Raw genomic sequence first — 19,664 nt, forward strand, 5'->3', positions numbered from 1 at the left:
GGAAAAAGCTATCAATTGCTCATTTCTAGCATCACAATTGTTATCTTTTTGGTGTTACAGAGTTAACTTAGAAAACGTTTCTCTCTCTTGAAGTGACAAAATTGACTCCTCTCCAGGAAAATTATGTAGGGCCTATTTGTTAGTGGTTACTTTTATGGTGGGCTCATTAGTCTGGGAGGTGAATAGTCTGTGAGAAAAATTTAGAGCTGGTATACTAGTGCTTACATCGGCACAAATAATTAACATGGTTTTTCTGCTCTCAGAAGCTGTGGATGATCAAAACGTGTTACTTCAGCATGAAGAATATTCAGAGCTGGAGGCAAGCAAGAATCTGCAGGCAGAGAGGAGCCTCCCTGAGGCTGTTCATATCTAACCACCAGAAGAAATTTCTGAGAAATGAGAACTATCGTAAATTGCTCCTTTCAGGCAAGTTTTATTGCCACAGGAAAAGATGGAAAATCACGGTTGAAATGAATCTACATAAAAAATCCCCCTCTATCTGTTTCCCACACATATTTACTTTCCAACAGCTTGCAGCTTGTGGGATCCTCTATTTCATCACTTCTCTACAGATAGATTGTTCTTTGCTAAGATGCATCAAAACCTAAATTCAGATCACTCTGTTGAAGCACACCACTGAGGCTGCTCCTGTGTGATGTGTGCTGTATCCATGAATAAGCCATGCTTGTTTTGTTCATCCCTCTCTCACACAATTTTTTTTTGTTAGTCTAATGTGCAGTATCCCAGCCAATGAACTTCAGATAGTAAGAGAAAGAAGAAAACTTTTCCTCCCTTATAAAGTCATCTGAACATATTTCCTATTCTGTGAAGCTTGGGGAAATATTAAAACACATCCTTAACCACAGAGTATGATGAGAAATAGGACACACCACCCAATTCCAGGAATGGTCTGCTTTATGGCTTCTCTAAATTCTATGCTTTATTCAACTCTTTATGTAAAACACGGTTAACTTTCCCAGCTTTTCCAACTAGGCCATGAGATTCTGACTTGTAGACTTATGTCTATACTCCACTTGTATCTCCTTCTTCATACTTCAAAGTCAGAGTTACAGAAAGTGAAAGGGAGGGAGGGATGGGAGCAGAGAAGAAAGGATGAAGACAGAGAGTGAGAGACTTCTATTCACCCCCCACATGGCCACGGTGGCCAAGAGCTGTGCCAGGCTAAAGCTTGGCCTTTCAGCCAGGTCTCTCATATGAATGCAGAGACTCAAGGTATTGGGCCAGCCAGGTGTCTCATGAATGCAAAGACTCCAGGTATTGGGCCAGCCTCCACTGCTTTCCAAGGCCATTATTAGGGATCAGGATCAGAAGTGGAGCATCCGGGATTAGGGCAAGAGCCACATAGGATGCTGACACTAGAGCTGGAGGATTATCCTGATATACCACTGTGCCCGCTCCTTGTATCTCCCTTTCTAACATGGAGAATGTCATTTGCCTGAGTTTCTTTCATGAACTCAACCTATAATCCCTTAGGAAAGGTCTTTCTGTATTTCCCAAGAGACCTAACTAAACAGACACACATCAAACAGTGCAGAAGTGTAGAACCGCTCCTTAGCCGATGGATGGGGACTGACTTGCTGCCACACGCTGTTGGGATTCAAATCATATTCAAACAGTGAAGAGTTTACTAACCTGACTGTGAGGGTGCCCAGTTCAGGAGGCAGCTTCCAACCCATTCACAGTTGCCTGGGTGATCAGCTCTTCTAAGAACGACAGGAAAGCTGGAGAGAACAAACAACATGTCTCAAAACACTAAGTTTTAATGATTGTTTCAGGCTAATATTTAATGGGTATACGCTCTGTGCCTAATCTTAGAGCTAAGGGGTTTCCATTTATCGGTAATTAGGGGGAAGATACTATTTGTTCTGTGTATAGTTTTCAGAGAAGGAAATTAGTTTAGAAAAATGAAGCATCTTGGTCCAAGCCACAGAGCTTAAATAGCATTTAAGCTGGGAATTGACCCTAGGTCCAAGTCTGTGGCCTGTGCTCTTCACAGGGGAGGGGCCCTGTATTGCTTTGGTTGGGAGAGGGTAGTGCTGACTGCTACAGGAGAGAAAGTGCCGCGCCGTAGCATCCCTGTCCTGAACTTTCTCCCAGGAACCACCTCCAAACCCAATCTTCTCCAGCTCATTCTTCAGTCTTCATGCGCCCTAGCTTCACACGCTTAGGAGCGTTTCCTATAAAGGTTGTCTGCTGTTTTAGCTGATCTGTCCTAGTTTCATGCTGCCTTCAGAGGTTACAACACCATTTTGATCTGAGGTGGAAGAGTGATCTTGGCTTTAACACTTCGGTTCCCTAAGAAGCAAAGGACCGCTGAGGGTTCCTTGCACAATGGCCGTATAACCTGCCGCTGTCCCCACAAAGGATGTGAACTCGGATGACTCGGCTTATTTTCCCATGGTAATTCCAGGAAGAGTTTATGTGTGCATATGTGTGTACGTGTGCATACACATCAGGACAGCAAAGATAAAACACGAGACATCACTGTTAGCCTTCAAGTCTCTTCATTGTCTTTGGTCTTTGCGCAAGAGTGCAGGAGTCACATGCGAAACCAATTACTGGAGGTCATGTTGAAGAGTGCTTCAGTTAAAATGTCGTGGGTTTACATTATCCGAGGAAAGACTGAATATGGAAAAATTCTGATTTTTATAAGTTTCTTCCCGAAGGAGCCAAAGAACTATTTTAAAGAGACAAGCATTGCAGCATCCCATTATTTCAATGAAATGAGTCCCTGAAAAAATGCGCATCTTGTCTTGTTTACAAAAACCTCGGGTGTATTTTGTTCGGCCTTTTCTACTCCCTTCACTCAGTGCCTTGGTTTTTACCCAAATGTTTTAAATGTGCTTTATTATTGACCATGTGTTGTTTTGACACACTGATTTTCTCTCTGGGTTTTATTTATTTATTTCAAAAATTGTGTCTCAGTGAGTGGTTCATTTCATTACTGACACAGATACTCGTGCATGTGAAGTAATGGCAACTTATTGGCTTTAACAGGATCATACTCCTTCCACTCAAGAAATGTGCACATTTACCAGATTGGATCTTGTGTATTGCCTGCTCTGGATGGCGGACTGTGATGAAGACTGCTTAGAACAAAATGACACAAGTACCCAAAGAACTTGATGGGTGAGGTGGAGAGAAGAAGGCATGATGCCAAAGGTGGTGCGAGCAAAGTGAGTTAACAGTATAATGTACCTTTGTCTATACCCACAGTACCATAGTAACACTTCAATGGCAGAATGTTAAACTTGCAACTGTTGCTAATGGACTATACTATTGTAATACTATAGGGGAAAACGATGGGAGGGGAGACATGGGGAAGGGAGGAAGGAATCCCTATACCTAAAAAAAACTATATCATGGAAAATTATTAACAATAAAAATGAAAAACATAAAAAAGTACTAGAAAAAAGCAAGTACTAGAACTGCAGAAGGTGAAGCTCACATTAGCGTTGATGGAAATTGACATCACCGTGGTAGATGCTCTAGAAAGTTTGCTCAAGAATTGGTGCAGACACCTTGACGTATATGTGATTTAGACAACAAACCAGGGAATATGATTTATCAGAGAAAAAATATGGAGCAGAAAGAGTGGGACAGACTAGCTCCAGTGGGGTATCCACACATGTGTCAAAACTGGAAGAACGATGTCTCTGGGATGGAGGGGATTTCTGGGTTCAGCGCTGAGAATAGACGCATAGAACAGAGAACTTATTTTTGTCTGTCGACTGAATCTGACACTTTACTCCTATGGGTTAGGGTCAGAACTCATGCCAAGACTCCCAACTCCCAGCATCCCAAATCCACCCAGGTTCCCCACTCTACGTCTCCAGCTCTGTGTGGAGGCCACTCTCATCAAGAGGAGCTCCCTGATAGCTTTCATCTCCTATCTTCTTTCTTGGCTACAATACTTATTTGTTTCTGAATTTCTTTTGCTTAATCCCTGGATTTCTCCATCCATTTCTTATAGTTTTTTTTCTCACATTTTGATGGCCCACAAGAAGTAGTATCACATTTCTGCTTCTTGCGCATTCTCAGTTTACAGAACCATTATTTGCTGAATATATTTTGTAAAGAGACACGTAAATACATTTTCCTTCAATCTTGAAGCTGCTTCATTTGTTCAGAGTTAATAGTTTAACCGTGGATAACTGCTATAATTAAATGGATACTAGTCTTGAAAATATCAGATATAGGAAAGATTAAAGGCATGACGAATATTATTGAAAACCACAGAGATGAAGCAAACTTCTAGCAAACTTCTCAGCGCCTTCCTGCCTGTGATGTGGAATCCTCGAGCTCACGTCAGGGAGACACGACAGGGAAGTCAGACGTTTGTATGAACCCCTGTACAGCAGGGGTCCACAACACAGAAGCCTCTTGTTGAAAATTTCAAAAATCTCCACTAAAGTTAATATCATCTGAATTATTATTGTTAGCCACCAATTCAAAATACTCTTTCTCTTCTGCTTGAAAATTATACTAGCAGTTTGAGGATGTTTCTCTTTAGAGTCAGCATTTGGCTCTTCTGGCTGGACACTTTGTGCCAATGTTCCCTGCATGTAAATGTAATCTTCAAACCTGCATACATTTTGTGGAAGGATGGGATGAAAAGATCGGTTTATTTTGGCGAAAAGTTTATGAAATCCACAGTCATTCCATGATACGAATTTTTCATGAACTTCAGAAAAAGTCCTCATACATTATTCTACACTCTGCAACAGCTCTTCCTCTGCCTTTAGTGTATGTTACCAACCACTCAACAGTCCAATTTGATTTTCTCAAGACTTTTCTTTCTTCCTTAAGCCCAAGAATCTCAAGAATTTTGTCTGCAAATGCCTCAAGAATCTCTTCCTCATGCTACTCTACAATACCCTGCTAGGTCTTCATTGCTTATTTCTGGCGATATCAGTACAAAGACTCTTTTCCCTCGTCTTTTATCTCTCTCCCTTCTATTGGTCACATATAGTCCCAAATCAGCTGGGTTTTCTAAGCTCTAGCAATATAATATAATTAGATTTCTGGGAGCAAGGGGAAGACTGATAAACCTAGGGGAAAAAGTATTGGCTGCCAATGCCCATCATTAACACTGAGTGCATTTTTTCCCCTCAGATGTGAATTTGGAGAATTCTCCGGTCATCTGGCAGTCTCGATGGTAAACATCCATCATGACATTGTTAGTGCCTTGGGATATAAAGGCACTATATAGAGAGTCAGCATCACAGAATTTTTTAATGATAAACCCAAGGTTACTCAATTCATCTATTAGAATTATTTAAGGAAAAGGGCTGGCATTGCATTGCAGTGGGTTAAGCTACCACTTGCAACACCGATATCCCATAGTAGAGTGCTGTTTTAAGTCCAGCTAATCTGCTTCCCATTGAACTCCTGTCAATGTGCCTGTGGAAGCAGTGTGCAGGGTGGTAGAAAGCTTGGATCCTGCCACCCATGGGGGAAAGCTCCTGGGTTTGACCTGGCCCAGATGTGGCACACTGTGGCCTTTGGGGGGTGCGAGCCAGCTGATGAAGATGTCTCTCTGTTGTTCTTTCCCTCTCTGTTGTTTTGCCTTTCAGATCAGTCTTTTAAAAATGTGAGGAACATTTGCTATTATTGAACAGGCAGAGATCATTAATAATATTGATAAATAATCATTTCTCTAGATGTGAATTTGTGTTTTTGTAATTCAGTTCAGATAATGCTGAAATATTTGATTTTTTTTTACATTTTTTGAAATCCACACTGTTATAATATGCACTTTTATGAGACTTTTGAAGATTCCTCATTTGCACACATTTAAATGTTTGCATTAGCATACATCTTTTGAAAAATTCCATTTGTTTGGTTTTTTTTTAAAGGTAATCTATAAGCTTGGAAACTATAAGTTAGAAGATGTGGGGACTATTAAGAGCAAAACTGACACACAGTAAATAACAGGAAATAAAATCAAATACTTATATACGTAGGGAGCTCATGCCACAGTCTCCTTCTGTACATGACTATGGATCAGGACTTGGGCACAAGCGAAACGTGACATGTAGACATGACAGTCAAAAGGCTCAGTGTGCAATTCCACATGCCACCGAGGCTGGCCCTAACAGTCCTCACTTTCACGCCCAGCATCTGTGAAGGTTACGATGGATGGCCGAGGGCCTTTGCAGAGGTGCTGCAGCTGCAGGTGCTGAGAGAGGCAGACTATGCAGGTGTGCCTGATGTGATCATCAGATTCCTGAGAGAGTCAGGGAGTCAGAAAGAAAACGTGCATTTCTCTTTGTGTGCTTGTCTTCTTACCTTCAGCATATTAGTCTCCAATTCCATGTTTTTTCGTTCATTCAGCTAAGCTTTGGGTACTTCACTTTATTCCACATGTTGGCTACAATAAACACGGGAGTGCAGGTGTCTTCCCAACAGGCTGATTTCGGCTGCTCTGGATAAGTGAGCAGAGACAGCAGAACAACGGCTGGGTCACATGGCATTCTATCCTTGACTTTTGAGGAAGCTCCAAGCAGTCTTCCATGACGGCTGGCTGAATGAGCCTCATCACCAGCAGCAGGTAAAGGCGCCCTTTTCTGCAAACACACCTGTTTCTTCTCTATCGCAGGCTGAAGTAAGCATTTCCTCCATGACTATCTGGCAGTTCCTAATTGCTATCTGAACAGATCTGGCCATTTTCTCATATATTCGTTCAGTTCCACTTTCTTTCGAATATCAAACAACCTCAAACTTCTGCACAATCAGAACAATAAAGCATAGTTTTTTTTTTAGCATGTTTTATTCTAATATCCTTGCTTGGCCATTTTCCTTCCAAGAGTTGTTTAAATTTCAGCAAGAATTCATGCCAGCCGTAAGTAATATGCATGTACAGCTGGAGTGTGAAGATAATTTCCCATCATTTTTCTCTAAGAATCCTGCCCCTTATTTTATCTGCTGAAGATAGAAAGCAGGTTTTCTGTGTAAAATGTCAGTTTATGAGGTTGTCCTGTGACCTTAAATCAAGCCCAGTTTCTTTTAGTCATTGTAATAAATTGTGAAAATTATATTAGATTTTAAAGTTTTTCAAGCTCTTTTCAGATATGACACTTTTTCATTTTTTTTTCAAGAGTAATACAGCTGCTTTCTGTAGGGGAATTTTACTTGAGAATGTAGGAAGAGAAACTATTGAATAAATTTCTTAATTTTTCTATTGACCCACCAGAATAAAATAGGTCTTAATTTATGAAAAAAATTTTTTTGGTTATTTTTCCAAAATTCTAAGTGCTGATCTATCAAAGACATAATCAGCTGTGAATACAGTGAGGATGATCTTGGTAGAGCATGGTTAGATTCTTTAGCTGCTTCATTCTGTTTAATTTCCACACCACAAACCTATATGGTTGTGACATTTAACCGAATGTTATGGAGTGAACTGAAAGAAATCCTTGATTGATGATATTTCCTTACCTTCTTTATGGCTCCTTAGAGTTACAGAAAAATCATCCCAAAGTGATCCTATCTATGCAGGGACAACCCCTGAGTGCCCAACCGCATCCCAGGAAGCTCTGCGGGCCCATGTCACCATGTGTGTGTGGACCTCACATACCTAAACGCTGCTGCCAAGGGAGGCCCAGAACTTTCTAACGAGGCACACAGTATTTTACTCTGCATGTTGTAATCTGGTCTCCAGTGACCTCCTTGTTTTCTGAGCTCCCTGTCTGCCAGAAAGCCACTTGGCCAGAGAGTGGGAACAGTTTCTGCTGAAATCTTCATAAATTTCAGGAAAAATGTTATTTTTTATCACTAAGCTTATGAGTTTGATTTTCGCAGTAATTCACATCAGCGAACGGTGTTTCTCCCAAGTGTTTAAATCATTTTAAAAAAAACGCATCATAATACGCCCCCACAATCAAAGTTTTCCAATGAGGCAGCACCACATTCAGTGCTTTGTAACTGATGAGGCCTGCCCTTTGGGCGTTCTTCCTCCTAGCTCTGCAATGCCTCACCAGGCCAGGCCACCTGCTCACCAGCAGCCCCCACCCTCGACCTCCTCCCCTTCTCCGTGTCTCTCCAGGCTCTCCAGGACCATCTGTGCTAAGGTGCGCAGGCTCCTAAATCCCAAGGCGCCTTCCCTAGATAGGTCACCCAATCTCTTCTGAGCCTGCAGGGTCCTGACAAGAATTTTGCTGTTTTCTGCTTACTTCCTTTCAGGGGGATGTGGAGCAGGAGTCAGGCCCAGGACGCAGAAATGAAATAAGTGGACTGGACTCTTCTATCACAGAAGGAAATCAGATTCATCCTCATATCCGAACAACCCAGACTGAACCCCATCTCTGAAACAAAGGCTTCGCAAGACATGGCACATCAGGCATCAAAGCTCCTGAGAGCAGAGAGGCACATGGAGCCACACCACGACAGTCCTAGCCGACGGCCTGGAGACGCCACGGTGCAGGCAGGCAGGGAGAAACCAGGGAGAGCGGAGGGGTCCCTGTGCAGACAGTGACCTGGGCATGAGTGGAAGTCAGGAGGCAAAGGTACCAGACTGTGTCTGGGAGGAAGAAGCTGTAGTGAATTTCCGAGATTTTCATGGGGCCTCCTAGCATCTTTAATTGAGTATATAGATCAGTATTGCGTGAGGCAATGACCCAAAATCCGCCGGCAAAGTCACTCACGGTTCATAACTGACCTGAACATCCTAATTCAAGGACAAATTCGTAGACCGAATAAGAAGACAAAGCGTTTGGAACACAGAAGCGTATCTTGAGGGGCTGGTGTCCTGGCACAACGGGTAAAGTCATTGCCTGAGATCCGAGCGCCCAGAAGCATGCCAGTCTGTGTGCTGCTTGCTCCATTTTTTTTTTTGGTCCAATTTCCTACTAATGGCCTGGGAAACTGACAGAAGACGGCCCAAGTTCTTGCTTCCCTGCCACCCATGTGGGAGACCCAGAAGCAGCTCTGGCTCAGGTCGTACTGGCCATGTGACAAGTGAACCAGAGGATGGTAGGTCTTACTTATCAGAGGGGGAAGTGATGCTTCTGCGTGTGTCTGCACACACGGACAGATAAAACTACCAGTGAACCCACTGCCAGCTAGGAAATGTGATAGTCTACCTTCATGCTACTTGGTTATGTTTGTTCCTTCCAGCTTCAAATATGCTGACAAAATCTATATACTAATTATTGAAGGCGGCGAGGAGTGTGACCTGCAGCAGGCCAGATCATGGTGTTTCTGAGAGACACAGCTGCCACTGGTTAAGAAAGACTCCACTCCTGGACTTACTGAGAACCACAAACAACAAGTGCAAAGACACCCTGCATTCCAGCGAAACCATAAACTCTTTTCCAATGAAATGTACTCCATAAAGAAGAAGAGATGAACATACCAGATAAGCAGATGTCAACGGGGCCACGGGAGACACGAAGTGAGGTAGCACAATGCCTCGGAAAATAACACAATAACCTTCAGGGATGAACTGCAGATAATCTGCCAAATGAAATAATAAAATTCAAAAGGCAGCTGAATGAGATGCAAAAAAATTACAGATAAATAAAGATACCAGTGAGTGACATGAATGTACATATTACTAAGGAGATAGAATTAAGAAGAACCGAACAAAAATTTGGGAGACTGAATCTTCAATCAGCGAAATAAAAGATATGATGGAAAACTTTAACAGTACAGGGCAAGTGGAAGAAAGAATTTCTGACTGAGGACAAGAATTGTGGAACAGGCCAATCAGAAATAGGAGAAAATTATTATAAATAAAGACTGTGTATATACATATATTCATCTAGAGTAACTGTATCAGGCAGAAAAACATGCTGTGAAATGAAGATATATTGCAGTATGCATGTCTACTCCTGAATCACAGATGGACTCCCAAGGAAACTGATAATGTATATATATATCTCTCTATATCTTGACAACAGGATGCTGGACTGTCTGCCATTGTCTATACCTACAATGTCAGGATACACTTAAATAGCAGAATGATGGACTGTGGCTGTTGCTGAAGGAACACATTATTGTAATAATGTAGGGGAAAAGTGGGGGGTGGAGAGAGAACAGTAAATGGGGACGGTGGAGAGAAAAATCCCTGTGCCTGAAGAATTGCATATGAAAAATTAAAAAAAAAAGTTAGAAACAATGTGACGGGCCCAGCACAGTAGCCTAGAGGCTAAAGTCCTCACCTTCCATGCGCCGGGATCCCATATAGGTGTTGGTTCTAATCCTGGTGGCCCTGCTTCCCACCCAGCTCCCTGCTTGTGGCCTGGGAAAGCAGTCGAGAACAGCACAAAGCCTTGGGACCCTGCACTCGCATGGGAGATGTGGAAGAAGCTCCTGGCTCCTGGCTTCAGATTGGCTCGGCTCCAGCCATTGTGGCCCAGGCATGCAGACCTCTCCCAACTGCATTAGAAGGGATTTTGGTGGAAAGTGGAGCAGCTAATACTCTGTTACTGACATGGGATTTTGGCATTGCAGGTGGTCGTTTAACCTACTGCTCACCAATGCCCACCCACTAAACACAATTCTTTAAGATTCTGGTGGTGACTTGTGAGTATGAAAACCAAATGGCCCTGGTTTAGTGCAATGTAAGAAAGCAGAAGGAATTTGGAGGTTTGGCCTGCAGCCTATGGACCACGTTGCCTAATACAAGAAGTCAATGCTGTTGAAACGCAAGGTTCACTTCAGCTGGCAGTTTCGGTAAACTGAGAATGGTATAGCCGAGCAAAGGATGTGTGCCTGAATTAAAACGTACTTCCAAAGCCAGGGTTGTGGAATTGACCTTTATGCAGAATAAAGATCTCACTAATTAAAAAATAATTTTTTTGAACTTACCTTCAGGTTTTTGAAGATCTTCTTCATGATTTACAACAGTGCCTGGATAAGAGAGGAAAAATTGTTCAAGATTTATCACCGTGGGGAAACAGCTGAACCTTCACAGCTCTCTTGTTTAATTGACGCATTTGAATGCTTGAAAAATGACATGGCAAGTTATCAGCAACAAAGTAAAAATCACACACCATGAAGAAAAAATTTGCTTTCTGTAACTCATTGCAAAAAGAAAATGAGTTTATTTCTAATATTTAAAAAAATCAAGACAGGAAAAAGATTGATAATCATAAAAATGGGCAAAAGATGTGACAGGCAGTTCTCAGTAAGTTTAATTAATATTTAAAGTAACTCAAAGGTATGAAACTCACTGTGGCTAGTGGAAACATAAGTTGAGATTATACTGGGCTACCATTTCTTCAGTCTGTGAACAGAGCATATGTTGGGTCGCATGTTCTGTTGAGAGGCTGTTACCAGGCAGGCATTCCCATACAGGATTGTGGGAGTGAAAATGAAGACGTTTGAAATACTCTTCCAAGTTATATGTTCACTTGCTCTTTAATACAACATTCTTGTTCCTAGGGTAATTCATAAACACACTACCATAAACAGAGATCACATGAGAATATTGATTGGGTAATCTGTACAAGGTGCATAAACTATGTACTACATGGAGAGTGATTTATTCATATAATTATGCATGCACAGAAATACAATTACTTATATGTGTAATAATATTGAAATAATCCCACAAACAAAATGACACAGTATAAAATGACACAAACAAAATCTCTCAATGAAATACGCTGAAGAAATTTGAAAACAGGAATGAGGAAAATTTCCCATATGCCAATGCATTTTGTTTTCCAATGTAAACTTCAGCATTGCAGCATTGTTAGTATTGACTGAACAAAAGTTACAAAAAACAACATTTAAAAATGGAAAACATGCAAAAATTAATAACCACATCTTAAGTTGGAGTCATAAACACTTAAAAAAGGGTTAAACTGAGTGATTGCAGAACTTGTTTTTATCAGGCAGCAAAGCATATTCTGAATATACACGCATATATGTACATGTATACCTATTTTAAGGTCACGTATTTGAAAGACTTACAGAAATGCAAAATATTTTGAAGTTCCGTTCAACTACACCATTAGCATTTTTATTAGTAAAATTATCTTAAAATAACAGTGTGCATGCTTCAGGGTAAGGCACACACTGCTTAGGCCAATAATCTAGGAACAGAGGTCTTCAGAATAGTAGAATAAAGATACAAGTTCAATTTTAAAAATATAACCAAAATATTTGTAATATTAAATTCGAGTGGTACATTAACTAATGTGTGTTTTTTGTCTATGCTGATTTCTAATCTGACCACAAAAAACATCCCATAAGTGGTGATAAAAGTGAAGCCATGGTGATAATTTTTTAACCATGAACTTTCTTTGCATTGGGTTGTCTCTAGATTCTATTTTCTTTCCAATCAAGTTGGATTTTTGGAGGAATGGATAATTCTAACATAAGAACAAGAAATAATGTAATGCCGGGGCACCTTGTACCAAAAAGCAAGAACACATGCAAGCATTAATAGAATCAGGTCAATCAAGCACAGCACCAATGTGAAGGTGCTGCCATCCACAAAGGATGGAACAAACTGAACTTCAAACAGGTGCCGACTGTAATCACTTCTCTGACACTGGAAGCAGAGCCTTATTAAAGTCCAATTCTTCTCTGCCCATGAATCCATGGAGTGGAATACGGCTTGAGAACAACGGTACAATTAAATGGAATGATGTGTTCAACGCTCATAATTTAGATTTTGCCATTCATTTTGAATTAAAGCTGGACTTTCTTATCCCAGAAACCTGGCTTAGCTATCCTTGACATTATTTTTAATTCTACATTTAATTCTACATTGGGAAAAATGAAATATTTGAGAGAGAACTTCCTCTTAGAATTTACAAAAATGTCAGTGGTTAATAACAAGGAAACATGCATGCTTACTAAAGTAGGCAAAGGAATTATTAGATAATCAAAGGATGGACAATAAGCATATGAAAAGGTCCTAACGTTGCGTACACATTGACATACCTCTATACAGCCACTGGAACTGATGTAATGATTTTCTAAAGCAGCCCATGTTAATATAATCTAGGATTCAAAACAACAACAAATTTTTATAATCATCTGGTGTGAATACAAAATGGCCCCTAACTCTATCGCAGAACAGTCTGAGATATTTTATAAAAGCTGAAGATGCACCAATATAATAAATAGTCAAGCCATTCTACTCCTAGATATTACCCAACAGCAATGAAAGCACGTGGCCATACAAACATTTGAACACGAATATTCATAACAGCTGTATTTGTAGTAGTCTAATATTGCAGGCAGCCTAAATGTCCAACAGGTGAACGAATAAACAAACTGAGGTATAACTATACAATAGGGTAATAATCAGAATCAAAAGGAAAGGACTGGTGTTTCCTACGCAGAGATCATTCGCATTATTATCAGTGAAGGAATCAGACAATAAGAATTCATTAAGTATGGTTTTATTTACGTAAGACTGTGATAAGTGCAAGCTCTTCTGCAACAGAAAGCGGAACCTGGCTTGCCTGAGGATGTAAGAAAGGCCACTGAGGTGGACACGGGTGGGTGTTCCACAGGGAGCACCAGGAGGAACCTTTTGGGAAGGACAGGCATATTTCTCAGGTGGATTGTGTAGATGGATTCTTGGGGTAAAGGAATATGCATGGATTGCAGTAATTTCTTGCACCAACACAAATGTATTTTTAAATTCCATGTAACACGAATTCTTTGAAGCAACCTCAAGCTATGTAAAAAGCAAATTCAATGGTGTACTTTAAATATTTTAACAAAGTTATTTTTAAAACAAGACAATTGTCTTTGATGTAAATACATTGGAGAGATGAATGGTTAACACGCACATGGGAACGCTGCACTGTGTGATAGGCTAAGTAAGTGCCAAAGCATTTGGCAAACAAAGAGCCGCACAAGAATATTCAGCTAATCAAGAGACAACACAAATACAATATATATGTGAGAAATTTGCTTAGTGTTCTTTTTAAAAAAGTTATTTATTTTTATTGCACATTAAGACACATTAAATGATCCCTTATTTTCAAAGTGCAGAGGAAGTGTCCCCAGTGGAGATTAGTGAGTTGTCCAGTTAGTTACCAGATGTGCAGATGTTTGTAAATCTAAGTGACTAGACCTGTGCCCGGCTCTTCTGAGTCACTTGAATTGCATGATGTCACCGCTCCTGAAGAACGAATGAGTTACATGAAATCTTTGACACGTGATCATAAAAATACACGATCAAGACAGAAATGTACAAATTAGATGAACACAGGAATTTATTTTAAAAAATCAAGAATTTGACTGGCACTTGAAAAAAAATCATGTGGCAGCACAATGGGAAACTTAAAAAATGAAAGACGCCGAGTTTTCTTGAAAAGGAAGATTTTGCATTTGTAAAATGTCAGTTTGTCCCTGTTAAATTTGCAAATTTTGGTGCAACCCAAATCTTTAAAAATAAATAATTGGTTGTTCTGTTTGTTTGTTTGAAATTAGATTTGTTTAAAAATTCAAACAAATAGCCAAAAAAGATTAAAAAGGCTTGGATGGAATTCTGGATTCTGGCTTCAGCCTCGTCCGACAATGGCTGTTGAAGTCAGGTGATGGAAGATCTTTCTCCTCCACCTGCTCTATGACTGTCACGTAAATAAAGTTTTGAGAAACAATACGTACAACTTTGGTACGCTAAAGAACTGACAAATGATTCAAGTACCTGCAGGGACTTGAAATACATTCAATACATTTCCAAATACTGAAGGAAAGCAGTTATTCAACCGATGATGTTTTGGATAATTGGCAAGCAGTTGGAAAAAAAAAACAGTGAAAGTGAGTCTTCCTTCTTTATTGTAGAACGAGCTCCGTTCACGGGGCCAGCAGATCCCGTCTGTGAGAGTGAGAGCAGGCAGGTCCGCTCAGATTGTGTCTTTCCTTAAACCAAGCTTTAAAGGCACGTGAATTGCGGTCACCGGGAGGTACCATGACCTCCGCTCTCTGGCGTCTGCAGGTGCAGCTGCTGAGGGCAGCCCCGCGGTAGCACACAGGGCGCAGTCACACAGCCTGGGCACCTGTGTGGGATGCCAGCATTGCAGGCAGCAGCCTCACTGGTGATTCTGAACTCCCATCAACACGGACAGCAGTTTCTGCTGCCGCGCTCTGTCCCCTGGCGAGTGAGCTGCATGAGAGAAGGGTCCTTTCGGCCCTGCAGGATTTCCTCTCTCTTCTTGGGACACGTGTGAAGATCCAGTCGAACGGCTGGGGCTGCAGCCCCCGGGAAAAAGCACACACAAACTGGGCAGAATTACATTGTCCTTTTGGATCTACGATCCTGAAACCTTTCTTTGGGGTGGGGAGAGATCACTCTCAGAAACATCGAATTTGAGCAAGGATGAGGTGACAGGCGCACAGCCTCAGGCGGAGTCTGGGGTCCGCAGACAGCCCCCCTGCACTTCCAAAGCCAACCCCGGACGCCGCTTCAGCCCAGCCCGTCACGAAGGCGGGATCCTTAAGCATCCGTGTTCTTTGAGCATCTCACGGTGGCACATGCTGGACTTGGTGAGCTTCCTGGGAGAACATTTAGCCTCTTGACTGCAATGAGGTCCACCACAACACCAGGGCCGACAGTCCCGCGTCTCCGTGACCTGAAAAACGCGAGGGAGCCAGGAATGAGAACATCGTGGAGAAACCCGAGGCCACTCAGGCCCGACAGTGGAGGGACGACGGCCTTGGCGTGGGGTCCGAGGAGACAGGCTTCTGCGTGGAGATTCACTCGGTCACGTTCACTAACGTCAGTGGCAGCGGCGGCGAACAACTCCGCAGTGTCCCGAATGCCGCAGGGCAAGAAGGGGCTCTTCTGCGGAGAGACCTCGACAGATGGATTTATTCTGTTATGTCTTAAATTTCTAGAAAACAAGGGGGTAATGAGAACCCGATGGCTGGAAGGCACAGGCCACTTTGAGAATTAGATTGATAGCACACGAAATAGTTTTCTTTCCCAGTTCAGATTTTACAAGGTCTATTAATGGCAAAACACGGTCATTTCAGAGGAGAATTTTGAGAGAGAGGGAGGGCGGAGAGAAGGAAAGGCAAGAAGCGAGAGAAGAACTTAAAAGCCACAGAAGTTGGCATGGACAAGGGACCATTACAATGAAAGCCTGTACTGCCCTCAGGTGGTGAAGCCTGAAAGTGCACGTACACAGATGAACTCAAGGAGCGATTTACACGCAGGCACTGAAGGAAAGGACCCCGACCAGGGCCCGATCTTGTGTGATCTGACCCGGCACTCCAATAGGGCGTGTGGGCATCACTTCACCTACTACACCACAACACTGGCCTCCTCACTGTGTCGGTCAGTGGATGCCACTTAGCGTAATTTAATGATGCTTCAGTTTACAAATGAAAAGGAGTATGAGCAGTTACAACGAAACATTTGCATGAACAGGTCGCTACACTGGGACTCCTGGCATCATATTAAAAGCTCATTAGAATAATAGGTCTTTGTTTCAACGAGGGTTGGTGAGGCAGTTTTCTCAAGGTTATTCGCTGATCTGCAGGCACTTGTTTTTAATCTCAAATACACATCACTGCAATAGCTCACACGACACACAGGCCCTGGAGTTTGTCCATGCTCACACAGAGCAGCTGAGGCACAGTGGGATTTAAATGCGCCTAACTGACCGGTTCCTCTTGTTCAGCACTGCGGTCCACCTGCCGGGAAGGGTGCGGGGCGCGTGTGCACAGCGGTCCTGTTATCCGAAGGCCTTCCATTGCACAAGATGCGGTCAGTGTGACTTGCCTAGTCTCAAAGGAACAAAACTAACATATCTGTCATTTTCTTCTGCCTGCTGAAAAAAAATTGAAAACTAAAACAAACAAAAAAATAAAAAAAAAAAACAACACGAAAAGCTCCAGTTTGCAAGGGTTTGAGAGAAGCGTATTTGAGAAAAGGTGTTTTGGTCTCTTTATTACTGACAAGCTGGATTTCATTCTAGCACCCTCAGAATGTCTCGCATCTGGAACATGTCTCACTGGGCGCGCACCTGCTTGCTAAGGGGAGCGCCCTCAGATGTGAGCTTGAGACAGTAACAGCCACTTAATCAACCTTGTCAATCCTCCCTTCAGAAACGGCTTGTCAGAATCTTTCATTTTTTGTCTTTGATGGACATTCCGATTTCCTTCATGCTGGAGGAAAAAAAAATCCCTCTCCCTCGCTCAGCAGGGGTGGTGTAGACGCGGGCAGGCCGACCCCGCGGTGTAGACGCGGCTGCTGGCAGGGGCTGCGCTCTTGGAGCCGCTGCCGCCCTCCGCTGGCCGCGGGCGTTAAACCTTGGAAAACGCAGTGCACAACGCTCCAGTCGTGATGACGCAAAAGGCCAGCATCAGTAAGAGGTAGTTTTTCAGACCCTGGATAAAAAGAAAGAATTACAATGAAAAAAACAAATACTCGACTCAAATGTACAGGAGGCACACGCTGCCCAGGACCTTGCCAGTCAGGCTCCAGCCACCTGGATGCGTTTGGCTTGCGTTCGTTTTGCTGTTCGCTGCCCGGGGTCGTCCAGATGAACTTGAAACGTGCAGGAGCTTCCCAGTGCAGTGAGTCAGGCCGTGCAACTGGGCGCCGGCTCCGCTTCCACGCTCACTAGGATTAACTGGACATGCCCGCGTGGAAAGTCACCAAGTTATCACCGCTAAAGATGCATATTATGGCAGGGCAGTTCATAAGTAAAGTGCTGTGCTGGTTTGAAAGTGTCTAGCAGGACTCGAACATCCTGGTCTTCAGTGTGAGCAGCCAGCCTTCAACCTAAGCATCACCCACTTAGTTAGGGACATGCAGCAGCAGGGTGGAATCTCCAGGTGGAAAGCCCTGTTGTCAGTGAGACAAGATGACATCGGAGGCCACAGGCCTGTCTGAACAGACGGCGACCACCAGGATCAGGCCATGGTCACCTCTGGGCTCATGGAAGACGCCTAAGGAGCAGGCTGTCGGACACGGTGAGAAGGCCAGGGGGGCACTTTGTAAAGCCACACACTCCGGCAGCACGGCGAGCAGATGGCAGGGAGCCCAGGTGGAGGCAAAAAGCCACCCGTGAGGAAGTGGTTGCCACGCTCCAGAGGGCACAGCTGGTGCTGGACCCAAACAGCGAGCAGCCAATGCAGAGCTGCTTAGGAAGAACAGGGCACTGGTCCTAAAGCCGACCGACACACCTGACCACAGCTAGCTCATCTCTGGATTAACAAAGAAACATCTGCCCGTGTTAAGCAGGAATATTTCATTTCTGCATATCCCACCTCTGGAGACACTGATAAATCAATTGTAGTACCTCATCCACTGGTAAACCCTCCAACATCGGGAAGTCACTGCCTCCTGGACCCACAGGCATTCCTTCTTCCTGCTCAATATTTCAGCATCTCTGATGACCATCCTCCACATGTGCCCATTTCCAAGCTCCCTCAACGTTCTGGCTGTTCCCTTCCAAATCTGCTTGCGCATGCTCCTTTTACTGATGGATCCGAATACTCCATGGCTTGGGTTGGGCCTCATAAAGTCAAATTGGACTGGTCCTTGATTTTAGATTTACAGTCTCCTTACGGTCACACTTTCTGACATTTGTTAAAATAACAATGATCAATTTTACCTGATGAAGAAGACACATAAGGTTCTTGCAAGAAAACAGAGGGAAAAGGGAGGAGGCGCTGCTGTTAGCAGAGGGGCATCCGACCTGCCGCCTGGGTAAGGGACAGGAGCTGACCACCACCTCATGGGAACATTCCTGCCCCTGGGGCTGCCAGACTACAGCACAAGACCCCCGTGTTAAGGGTAACATTCGTACCCGCTTTCCAAAGTCAGAGATGTTAGCCCGAATTTCTGAAGTCTACTGATGTAATTGGTGATTCCCTTTCTTCATCTGAAGTAGCCACTGATTATAAATTGCAGCGGTAATAATTCCCTGGTATCAGAATTATTGTAGACATGCTAATAAAGTGTGTTGGTGAATGCGTATTTATTATGCTTTAAAAACATAATCCTCTAAAAACCTCCCAGGAGCAACAGAGGACAGGATATAAAAGAACACTCGAGCTGCAAAACCATTCAAGGATTTACTGAAGACTCGAAAGCCCCATCACTGAACTCTCTGACACCAGGTGTTTGGGCCACACCCTGGTCCTTGCAGCTGGAAGATGTCAGCTTTTAAACACCTGTCTTCAAGGACTGCTTCCAGATGCGCACCGAGCGGGATCTAAGGGCTGCCGGATGAAAGGCTTGGCTTCTGTTTTCTTCTTTAGACCTTGGGGAATTTCATCTGTTTTCTAATTTAAAAAATGCTTTTAAAATATTCTTCCAGGACTTTCGTGTTTCGTCAATGACTTTCTCCTACACTTGTGTGTCCTTGAAACTTTCCTGTCGACCAGCGAAAACGCGCCTCGGAGCACCTGCCTCGAGGAACAAGCAGCCCTGGAAGGCTCTGAACTTTGGCGTGTAGGTAGACGAATCAGGTTTGACTTTTAACTTCATTAAGATGAATAACTTGACTTACATCGGCCTTCCTTTCTGTCTCTTAATACCAATACAAAAGAGCAGTCATTTCCGATGTCAAAATATCCTTATTTTTTGAGGAAATGGTCCCAGGCCATTATTCAAATGCATCACTGGCCAGCCCTGAGAAGCTACTCCGGACTCTAACAGAGGGGGGAGGGAGAAAAGTGTTCCGCTGGGGTTTTCTGGGCATCACTAGGGA

At 43.0% G+C, this 19,664-nt stretch overlaps 1 protein-coding gene across 3 annotated transcripts in view; it reads right to left on the bottom strand.

Annotated features, from left to right (window-relative positions):
• Positions 1-17,159: 17,159 nt before the first annotated feature.
• The window catches only part of TMEM144 (transmembrane protein 144), a 29,588-nt gene continuing 27,083 nt past the window's right edge, over positions 17,160-19,664 (bottom strand). The window contains exon 11 of one of the 3 annotated variants that reach the window (XM_058657489.1): positions 17,160-17,331. In XM_058657489.1, coding sequence (XP_058513472.1) covers positions 17,248-17,331 — 84 coding nt within the window. In that variant the 3' untranslated portion in view covers positions 17,160-17,247. The remainder of the gene's footprint in view (positions 17,332-19,664) is intronic. The other 2 variants (XM_058657488.1, XM_058657490.1) reach the window with 2 other exon arrangements.

The sequence above is a fragment of the Ochotona princeps genome, chromosome 32, assembly GCF_030435755.1.
Source record: "Ochotona princeps isolate mOchPri1 chromosome 32, mOchPri1.hap1, whole genome shotgun sequence".
NCBI classification, from domain to species: domain Eukaryota; kingdom Metazoa; phylum Chordata; class Mammalia; order Lagomorpha; family Ochotonidae; genus Ochotona; species Ochotona princeps.